The following is an 11,873-nucleotide window of genomic DNA, read 5'->3' as shown; positions in this document are numbered from 1 at the left end:
TCCAGATTGAAATCCATGTTGATTTTCAGTAATCTTATTTTTCAAATGAACATTGATGTGTCTAAAAAATAATTTTTTCGAAAATTTTTTAAAAACTACATAATAAAGAAATAGGTCTGTAATGTGTTAAGATATGATTTATCCCCCGTTTTTAAATACTGATATCACAATTGTGTTTTTCCATGTAGGTATAGCGAAAAGAGGCATTACTGAGGCTAGTGTTAATAATTGAGTGTATATGTCTCTATACATTCTTTAATTATTATCAAATTAAGGATACCGTCAGATCCAGTAGCTTTATTTGACTTCAGTTTCGTAATGACCCACCCAATCAAACTCTCCGTAATCGGTGGCACAGATATGTTAATAACATTATTATAATTATCTCTAGCTGAAATATTTAAGTCATCTGGTAGAGTAGAATTTCCTGAAGATTTATAATATGTCTTAGCAAAATGTTTACTAGATAGTTTATAAATATATAACTTATTTATGCCAATGTTTCTTTACGATGCATCGAAAACATCGATGTTTTTGTTTGATACATCGGAAAACATCGATGCCACATTACGATGTATCACATCGAAATAAACATCGATGTATTTTCAGCCTGCAGATCCCTAGTGTGGACGAGGGGTGTCCGGGGCAACACGGGGTTGGGAGGAGGGGGGCGGCGCGCCGCGCATGCGCCGTGGGCGGGGGAGGGCGGTTGCGCGCCTGTCGCCCCGAGAGCCCCGCGGCGCGGCGCAGGGTTCGCTTGGTATTCATTGGCGGGCGCGCGAGTGCGGGGAGGGCTAATCGCTCATATCCGCGCGGGACGAGGCGGACGGCAGAGTCGCGGCGCTGGGTCCCGCCGACAGAAGCGAGCAGCCAGCCATGACCAGCAGCAACAAGGCGTGCGAGCCGGTGCAGCAGTGCTACCTGCGGCCGCCCAAGATCTCGAGATGGGAGACCTGCCAGATGTTCCTGTACAACCCCTCGACGGGCGAGGTGCTGGGTCGCACCGGCGCCAGCTGGGGTGAGTGCCTCCCCTCCATCGCCCCGGTCGTCTGGACGCAAATCCGACATTTTAGAAAAATGTCATTTTAACTCATTTCGGAGATCTTTAAGATCCATTAATAAAGTTATGCAGTAACATTTTTTTTTTTTTGCTCTCTCTACATATTTTTAGTTCAAGGGAGTTTTAAGAGAAAACATCAAACTACCACGGTTGTAAATTCCTCATTTCATAAAAATAGCGTAGGCAGGTATTCTTTTGATTAAATGTATAGTTTGCGAGTTAGTTGGAAATGGTGCGCGAACCAAGTTTAGTAATTATTCAGATTAGTGACTTCTGTAAACTGAGGCAATTAAAAATTATTACGTACTAACAATGCATTATAAATGTAGCAGACCCAATCCAACCAATCTTCCATTTAAATTATTACTATTATTCGAAGGAGGCAGACGGGCTTGTGCGCAGATTAATTTTTACTATAGATATGTACTTATATATCGATTTGTATTGTAAGATACATACAGATGCATGTATGTCGTCAAATATATAAAAACCGGTACTATCTAACTTGCGATGTATTAAAAATTAAATGACTACAAATAAATCCATTTATTTACCATCTTAGTTAAATAAATAATATTTGTAACAAGAAGTGGGGATATGAGATGTCGGGATAGGATTTGGTTTTCTTGGTTTGAAGGAAAGAAAAAAAGGATGGGTTCGATGAGTTCTTGTCCCGGGTGAAAACTACTCCAGTTAGGTCCGTGACTATTCGTCCTCCCTCTCGTCCCAAGAAACGTTTAATCTGCAGCACTATCCCTACAGTCAAGTCTGTAAACTTAAATATGCCTAATCACAAGATTTCATCGAACTCTTAACTCATGGGAGGGACGCGCACATTGTATGCACCGACGGGAAGGTTGTCAAGTAAGCATACTCGCTGCAGGCTACCTTCGCGGGGTGGAACAGATCGTACAGAAACGTCCCTAGAAAACAAAATACTGATACGTTCTGGCCGCCGGATGAGGCCTCAGGTCTCCCGCGGCAGGCGTGATTCTGCAGTGTCCCGCCGTAGCCTTTCGCTGTGCGGAGTAAGGACATCGAGCCTCCCGGCCCTGATCCCAGGAAAGAAATTTCCTCATAGATACCAAAAGTTCCCGGAGACAGTCGGGAATCGAACACGGATCATTTAACCGACTACCTGTCCAAAAGTCCTAACCACATCGTACAACTGGACTAGCAAAATCTAGAATTTCGTAAATGCAATATTTGATGAATAGAATGTAAATTGTTATTCTTGATTAAATATTTTTTTTTATTGGGGATAGAAAATATATTTTCGGCGTAAAAAATTTCAAATGTATTTTTTTTAAGGTGAGGTGGATTATGTAATTTTATCCTTAAAAGAAGTTCTGTTGCTTCTCAATCATTGTTCACCTACTTTTTTTTGTATGAGAACCCATAATAAATTACCGAATAGGTACTTAATTTCATTAAAATTGGTTAAGTTCATAAGCTGAAATACAATGTTGTACTAAAAAGGAACAAGTAGTTAATATCCTCTATAGAAACATTATTTATTTTTATAAAAAAATTAAACTAAAATAAACCAATTTTGTCCTAACATTTTTATCATACTGTGCATAAATTGCAAGTTATTGCGGAATTTTTTCATTTGGCGTCTCAGAGAAATGTGGTAGTTCTAGTTCCTCGGGAAAAGATTGAAAAAAAAAAACGCACGCAACTAAGATGAACAAAGATTATGCTAATTATTTATTCTGAATTTATAATTTAACTGCGTTTACAAAATTTACAATTTTTCCTTAACTCATTTCCTTTTACCTTGCCTTTCAAATTTTTTTAATTTGTGAGAATTTTACAGCCAAGGAAATAAAATAATAGTTCCTGAATGAAAAAAGTAGCCAGTAACCTAAAATGTAACCTTAAATTTTTCCTCGCGGTGATCCGTTAAATTCTCGTTTGCACAACTCAAAATCGTTAAAAATGTAAAAATGCAATGTTAATTATGCAAAACTATGGAATATATTTATTTTTAACTTTGACAAAGTTAAGTCTCCAAAAAATTTACAAGTTGAATGGTTTTTAATATAAATCTAAAATTATGACCTCAAACAGGATGCACCTTCTTTTTTTATTTAAATATTTATTTATATCGTCTTTTCTGGTGGTGAAGTTAAGGTGATACGTCTTTTCTTACACTTAACCACATTAAACATTTATTTTTCTCTAAATTAACATTGCATATTTAAAATGAAATATTAATAAACTAATAATAAAATAAAATAATAAAAAACTTGAATGTTAACTAAATAGCCAAAAGATAAACTGAAAACTTATTTGTATTTAACTCGAAATTGGCATACACACCTGCTGAAATGTAAATAAAGGTTCAGAATCATTAGTACCGTAGCCAATATATTATATAGTATAACATTAATACCATCCACACACGCATTCTTACAGTAGATAAGCCGCGAAGTGATCATGCTGAGTAGGTGTTCCAGAGATGTTTCTTCAGCCTGTGCTTGAATGTTGTTTGGTTATTAGACTGCCTTGTCGTTCCTCAGCCTGCTGCTAGTGGCTGCAAGAGATCCTGATAAGCTTTTGGATGAATGTACGGGGATTACCAGCATTGGGTTGCTTGTGGATCGTGTCTCATGGCTATGGTACTGAGTGGATAATTTACATTGGCCGACAGATAGCGAGGGGATCCCTGCTGCAGTGCAATTAGAAGTGTGCATGTTTCGTCTTTGAGTGACTTTCAACCATTTCACTCTTCAGGCGGTGAACATGGTAATTTCATGGCCCTTAAAAACGACAGAGGTTTATATGCGCTTATATTCTCATGGTGTTTTAAGAGCAGAATTATCGTTCCTTAAAAATCACTTTGAGAAACACCTTTAGCCATTGTAACACTCGCTTACAAGTACAGACCAGCGAGCAGTAAGAAAGCTTTTATGTCCGTACATGTGACGGTTCTTATTATGAAATAGATTCGACAAGACAATTTTCAGTGGTTTAATCAATAACGGGCGGATTGCCAAAGCCCTGTGGCCTCGCCTAAAGTAGGTGAGCCCTCTTAACCCAAGGTCATTTTATTCCGCGTCTGCGTGCGATAAGCGACTAGCAGTGCAAGGCCATCTTGGTTCTTTCACAAGAAATACCAACTGATGGTCTGAACAAAAAATAGATATAAGTTTACAGCGTTAATTTGTTCAGATATGTATGACAACAACGTCTTACGGTCAATTGTTCTGGTCGTTTCAAGGGTCAATGTGTGAAAGCTAAAGCATACGTAATAAAAAAATCTGGTCAATAGTCTACAAAATAAACTACTGACTATCCTCACATTTTAACTTGTAAAGTGCCCCACGATATGTCTGTTCACGAAAGGCTGCAACGGCGATTCTGACAGGATTATCGCGACAGTTCAGAAGGTAAGGAAAAAACTGCTCACCAAAGTGTCCTTCTTATGACTAAAAACAAACTAGAATCCATTGGAAATCAGTGTCTGTTTTCGAAGTTAAAATTGAAGTAAGTGCAAATCACTGTATACTCAGTGTGATCAGTGAGAATTACTAATAAATCAGAACAATTTTTACAGAAATAATTAGTAAGATTTCAATGACTTCAATGTAGCAATTCAGAATTGCAGTCAGATTAATATGATTTTCAGCAATTTCCCACTTTTTAAGTTTAAAGTGCAACAGTTTCATATTAATTATTATAATAATTGGTACTCTAATATTCATGTATACACTGTATTTTTTTTTGTAAATGGAAGTCATGTAAAATTACAGGTATTTGTAAAGTTGTTCATTTACATTAAAAACAACTGTATCACTACGAAATAGTGTTTGCAGTAATACTGGGTTCGGATTTTTACCCGAAAATTTATGCTTTGTGTTATCCCAGTTCCTCCAATAGTTAAAGTTATTTGTTAACCGTCCCTAAAGAGCGTTCCCGTATTAACTGCGCACATCGAAATGCATATTGAAACAAAATAAAGTCCAATTATTATTATTATTATTATTATATTATTTTTAACATGGTTGATTGAAACATTTTTGACATGCTTGATTGAAAATTCTTTTAAAATATAAAATCATGCAGCAATTATCGTAATAAATATTTAATATTATCTCAAAAAACTTATATAGGCCCTAAATTTACTTTTAAAAAAATGTAATCCTAGTCAGCTGACAAATACTTAAATTCCAAACACAATGAGGATAAATATTTCACAAATTATACGTAATAGTTTAACTTCGCGCAATTCTATCAATCTAGCTACAACCATACTTTGCGATAATGATTTACGCAAAAGCGCTGTATAACTATTAAGTAGAGTTCACTATATGTTGACTCTGTGCGTAATAACGTGTTATTATTACCATGTTACGTTTTCGGCCAACCATTTACTTTGAATGTTGTAGACCTACTTCGTTTTCGTGTGAAAACTTTAGTGAATAAATTATAAAGTGTATGAGTTGACTAGAATATACCAAATATTATTTTATTTTGTTTATAATGTTCACGCAATAAACATGACGGTGCACTTTCTGAAGATAATTTTCTTTGTTAACGTTTAACTTCGAGGTTATGCCCTATTAGTGGTTCATTTTTTTAATACGAACATTTTCGTTGTTAATACTCACTGCTAACTATAACATAGGTAATTTCTCACAAGCTAAAACAACCTAAATGTACAAAGGAATGAGGTTAAGTTCAGGTCCATTATGGTGTGAATGCATATCGCTATAACTGTCCATGTGTTAATCCTCGTGTTATTGTGTTGATACATAGTGATTTTATTTTATAAATGTTTAATTTCACTGGAAATTTTCGAACTTTTTTTACTTGGCTCTGCGTATCAGCAAACAACTACGAAGGCCTTTTCAAGTGTCGGCGGCGGAGTTGTTTTCCTTCCCTGGCGGCGACTTCGATTAATCTCGAGGTCGATGTATCGACCCAAGGTGCGTGCGTGGAACGCGAGACGACTCCGAACTCGGGGTGCGTCACGCCAAGTGTCGGGTCGGAGCACCTGCGCTGATCCACGACTGCTGCTCACGTAACTCACGCACCAACAGCTGCGTCTGCACTGTAGTGCGACACTCGCGCTCCTCGCGAGAACAAAAAAAAATACACTCAAGGTCGCAAAATTTGTTTTTGTAAAGTTGGTTGTCAATATTGTAAACGAAAGCAACTATCTCAATAAAATAAGTTATACATAGTGTAGTAAAGACATTTACTGCATTCATAAAAAAGGAAAATATATATTTTATTAGGTATGGTCAATTTACTTGCAGTATAAGTTATTATTCCGGTAATTTTTATTATTAAATAACACCAAACACACATCTTAGCATGGAAGATGCATCTATAACTATTTTTTTTTGTCGGTGGCTGAACGAAAAGGAGCAGAGAAACGCTTTGCGACTCACAATCTTACCATCTTAACATACATTTAACGAATACTTGATGAAATATAATTACGATGATAAATTGCGTAGTGACTTTTCTCAATTGCCTATTTAAAACATATATAATCAATATTTTATTTAAAGATATTTAACGGGATGTGGAACAATTCAGTCGGCTGTATGTTTTGTATTGAAAACATATATATTTTTTTTATTTCTCCAGCACAGACTGAAATAACATCTTCAGGCTACTTCTGCGAAGAAAATGTACCTACCCTTTCGTAATATATTCCGTTAGTAGTATATAATAGGGGCTCCGAGCGCACGGCGCTGGCGCGTGGTGCCGGTGCCGGTGTCCGCCATCTTGGATTGTGACGTCACGGCGGCCATCTTGGATGGTTGTGACCTTGACCTTTGACCTTGACCTTGAATTTGATCCTCAAAACTGGTCAAAATTTGCCAAAATTGGGCAAAATTTGCCCAAAATTCCTCAAAATTTCCATTTATGTGGAAAAAATGTCCGCCAAAAAATCTCAAAAAATTCCTCAAATTAAAAATTTCTCTTTTCGAGGGAAAAATTCCCGTTTCGAGGGAAAATTTCCCGTTTTTAGTCCTTAAAAATCCCGGCGGCTAGAAATGTCCATATGTAGGCTTAAGCATCCATGTCTACAGCCTCAGATAAGCCTCTGACGTCATCATGGAATATGTCATATTGGATGATGACGTCACCGTTGCAATTTCCGTTACGGCCGCCATCTTTAACTTTTTTATTTATTATCCGAATTTAATGAAATTTTTTTTTAAATTTATAAAAAAATTCAATTGATAAAAATTTAATAAATTATTTATAAAAAAACATACTTTTACGACACGGAGTTCGGAGTCCTCGGTTCGAACCCGGTGAGGGCAAAAAAAAATTAAAAATGGCGACCGATCCTTCCCCCGTGGTGACTGTTGGCAGACTGACTCCCACCACTTTTCTTAAAGCATATATATCGTCATCTAGTATGACGTCATGTCCGCCATCTTGTCTTTGATGCTGGAAGCCATCATCTTGTTATCGTCTGCTAGAGTGCGCTGACGCCATGTTAGTTGAATTCTCACCCGCTAGAGTGCAGTAATCATTTATTATTGATGTGTCACCCGCCATCTTGTCATTTGGCCGCCATCTTGGCATCATGTAATTAGTTAGCTAGGAATTCGGGAAAAATTCCAAAATTCATTAAATAAATCACTCATCATTTTACAGATTGATTCGACCAGTTTCAGTCCTTGGTTCGATACCCGATCGATGCAATAATGTTTAATTTTATGTAAAAAAATAATAATTTCAATATACCATGTTCAACATTTTTAAAGAGACTTTAAAACCTCTACTACCATCATCCTATAATCCATCAACACCACCATCTTGGAAAATTCGTAATTATATTGCTAGATATTCGGGAAAAAGTTCAGAAATCATTAAATAAATTTCCATCAATATACTGATTAATTAGATCAACTCTAAGATCCTTGGTTCGATCCCTGGCCGATACAAAACAACTTTAATTTAAAAAAAATACTAAAAAAGTGTTAAGTTTGAGAAAATAAAAACACCACAAGTTCTTTTAAAAAAAATTTATTACATAAATTCAATACACAACTACAAGTACAAAAAAATACACAGACAAATTACCAAAACCTTTTGGATTCCTCGATTCAAACAGTCTTCTTATTGTACGGACTAAGCCTTTTACATGACTTTAAATGTCTATCCGATCCGTTCATCACCACAGCCAGAGACGGACTGAAGTCCATAGCACTTATATATAAACTCATCAGTCGGTACAACACATGAGTCAAAACAAGAACCATGTTCATTATACGTCTCGGAGCATTTTTTATAATGACGATGTAAACTATCGAGACGCGAAATTAGTTTATTGCACTTATTGCACTGAAATTGTATTCTTTGAACATTATTAGAACAACCGCTTCTTTCATGTCTGCGAGCATTTGAGGTGATAGTAAATGATGCACCACAGTATTTGCACTGATGCGAAGTACGCTCTTCATTAGTTGAAGAGTCCATTGCTGACGATGAAACTTCGGATGATGGTGGTATCACGTCTGTTGAAATCTCCTCCAATGTTGACATCGTCGTTGCCAACGGGATCTTCTCCAACATCGTCGGCGCCGAGGTCATGATTCCCGTGGTCGCTGGTACATCCTCCATCGAGTACGACGTTAAAGTCGGTAAAGATGCCATCGAAGTCTCAAGAACAAGCAATTACGCGACTTATGCACCAGAAGAAACAAACTAGGTGATCCGTACACCGTCGACGACAGTAACAAACTGAGCGTCCTGCTGTCTAGGACTCGTTTATATACATTAACCGGTTTGAATAATACGCTAGTCAAATCAAGAACAATTTACTAAAATACTAGAGTCAAAACAACATTAAAAAAATAGAAGCACCATCAAAAAAAAAGGAAGCATATTTGGAAGCACCTTAAAAAAAGGAAAAACAATAGGAAGCACCGACTACGAAAAAACAGCACATTTGGAAGCACCGACAACAAAAAGGCAGCACATTTGGAAGCACCGACTACGAAAAGGCAGCACATTTGGCAGCACCGACAACGAAAAGGCAGCACATTTGGAAGCACCGACTACGAAAAGGCAGCACATTTGGAAGCACCGACAACGAAAAGGCAGCACATTTGGAAGCACCGACAACGAAAAGGCAGCACATTTGGCAGCACCGATAACGAAAAGGCAGCACATTTGGCAGCACCGACAACGAAAAGGCAGCACATTTGGCAGCACCGACAACGAAAAGGCAGCACATTTGGAAGCACCGACTACGAAAAGGCAGCACATTTGGAAGCTCCATCAACAACAAAAAAAAGGCAAAAAGGAAGCACAAGTTACGAGATCTAAGTCTTAGTTAGAAATAAGAATACAAGAAATAAAAACATTAAATTCGTATAATTTAAATTATTTATTTTATTGCTTTACATTATACAAATGCAAGTAAAACAAGCCATTATTGTATGTAGCCAGCATTCCTCAGTTCCTTGAGTATGAAGGATATTTCTTTGATGCACGAATAGTTTCCTGCACAAAGCGAACCATGTAGAAGTCTTAGCCGGTCAACCAATATGTTTGGATCTTTCCACGATGTGTAATCAATCTCTTCTACCACTATCTTCCTTGCACCTTTATAAATATTATGATCTCTGGTGTCTTCCGTTTTACCACCAGCCTCAGGGTAACTTTCATGTTTGAGACGGTGATCATCACAAGCTTGATCAGATTTATTTAATATATCACGTCGTTTCCACCGTTTCGGTCTCAGGACACCGCCACATTCTTCGATCTTGGCAGCTTTAGGTGCTTCATCATAGTCTATGTCTTTGTCAACAGCCTCAGAGTCACTGTAACAATCACCGTAGAAGGAATCGTCTTCACCCAATTTACCGTAATAATTCGATGTTGATGATGTTGAAGTGTCTTCATCGTCTTCATGCTTCCTTTTTAGGAGTCCATCATTTTTACAAAGTAGGAAATATCTACTTGAATTCGGCTGGAATATATTCTCACTTTTCACGTTAAGGATTCTTCCATTGTCTTCATTCTTCCGTAAATCATCAACCTCCTTCAATTTAAGTTCTTTGTCAAGATCGGAAGAGCCAAGAAAATTATTGTCGTAATGCAGATCACTCTTCCTTAGGCTAGTAGATTCATCGTTGTCCTCTAGCTTGTACGCAGGCTTGGCGCTACAAGTTCTGCCATGTCTTTTTAAGCTCTCTCTCCGCGTAAACGACTTGCTACATCGAACACAACTTATCATATTGCGCAGTGGATTTTTAACACAGTCATTCTTCTCGTGTTGTCTTTTATTCTTTCTCAAGATAAACTCTTTACTGCAAAACTTACACCTATGTTCTTTCGATACAGCGTCAGATCCCAAATCAGAATTCATATTAGTTACTGAGACTAATGCCAGATACCAATTGAGTGTTTTAAATTAGATCCAATACTTAAATAGAAATTTTTTCATATTTCATCAGCGAGAATTAATATATCTCATGCAAAAGTACTTTATGCATGTAGTTCTGCTTTTCAACAACAGATGTCGCCACATGTTGCTTGCAGGTAAATAATATTTAGTTCTTTTATGCGGGATGCGGGATGCTCACTAACGATCGCAAAAGAAGGATGGCTTCGCTAGACTCCAAGGAAAAGGAAGTTCGTCTTGCATGTTGGTGCTACACAGATGTCTCATGGCATAATATTAATTTGACTGTGTAATTATATGTGTTAATTCCACCTTATAAAAATATTGCAAGTTTTGATTTAGTAGCAGAAATTAACGAATTAAATGTAACTCCAAATAAAATGACATGTCTCATTAGACAAAAAAAAATCCATGCAGAGAGCGGTTTCTCAGAATAGTCAGAAACACTTGAAGAAACCACAGGAATGATTGCAAGAACACGGGAAAACCTATCAAAATATTGAGACATGTCATTTTATTTGGAGTTACATTTAATTCGTTAATTTCTGCTACTAAAACAAAACTTGCAATATTTTTATAAGGTGGAATTAACACATATAATTACACAGTCAAATTAATATTATGCCATGAGACATCTGTGGAGCACCAACATGCAAGACGAACTTCCTTTTCCTTGGAGTCTAGCGAAGCCATCCTTCTTTTGCGATCGTTAGTGAGCATCCCGCATCCCGCATAAAAGAACTAAATATTATTTACCTGCAAGCAACATGTGGCGACATCTGTTGTTGAAAAGCAGAACTACATGCATAAAGTACTTTTGCATGAGATATATTAATTCTCGCTGATGAAATATGAAAAAATTTCTATTTAAGTATTGGATCTAATTTAAAACACTCAATTGGTATCTGGCATTAGTCTCAGTAACTAATATGAATTCTGATTTGGGATCTGACGCTGTATCGAAAGAACATAGGTGTAAGTTTTGCAGTAAAGAGTTTATCTTGAGAAAGAATAAAAGACAACACCAGAAGAATGACTGTGTTAAAAATCCACTGCGCAATATGATAAGTTGTGTTCGATGTAGCAAGTCGTTTACGCGGAGAGAGAGCTTAAAAAGACATGGCAGAACTTGTAGCGCCAAGCCTGCGTACAAGCTAGAGGACAACGATGAATCTACTAGCCTAAGGAAGAGTGATCTGCATTACGACAATAATTTTCTTGGCTCTTCCGATCTTGACAAAGAACTTAAATTGAAGGAGGTTGATGATTTACGGAAGAATGAAGACAATGGAAGAATCCTTAACGTGAAAAGTGAGAATATATTCCAGCCGAATTCAAGTAGATCTTTCCTACTTTGTAAAAATGATGGACTCCTAAAAAGGAAGCATGAAGACGATGAAGACACTTCAACATCATCAACATCGA

General features: G+C 37.0%; 1 protein-coding gene across 1 annotated transcript in view; it reads left to right on the top strand.

The window, feature by feature from the left end:
• Nucleotides 1-694: 694 nt before the first annotated feature.
• The window catches only part of LOC134544660 (sodium/potassium-transporting ATPase subunit beta-2), a 94,989-nt gene continuing 83,810 nt past the window's right edge, over nucleotides 695-11,873 (top strand). The window contains exon 1 of the mRNA XM_063388503.1: nucleotides 695-1,018. Within this exon, the coding sequence (XP_063244573.1) occupies nucleotides 877-1,018 (142 nt within the window). The 5' untranslated portion in view covers nucleotides 695-876. The remainder of the gene's footprint in view (nucleotides 1,019-11,873) is intronic.

This window comes from Bacillus rossius, chromosome 1 (assembly GCF_032445375.1).
Source record: "Bacillus rossius redtenbacheri isolate Brsri chromosome 1, Brsri_v3, whole genome shotgun sequence".
NCBI classification, from domain to species: Eukaryota; Metazoa; Arthropoda; class Insecta; order Phasmatodea; family Bacillidae; genus Bacillus; species Bacillus rossius.
This window is presented reverse-complemented; position numbering and strand designations above follow the sequence as displayed.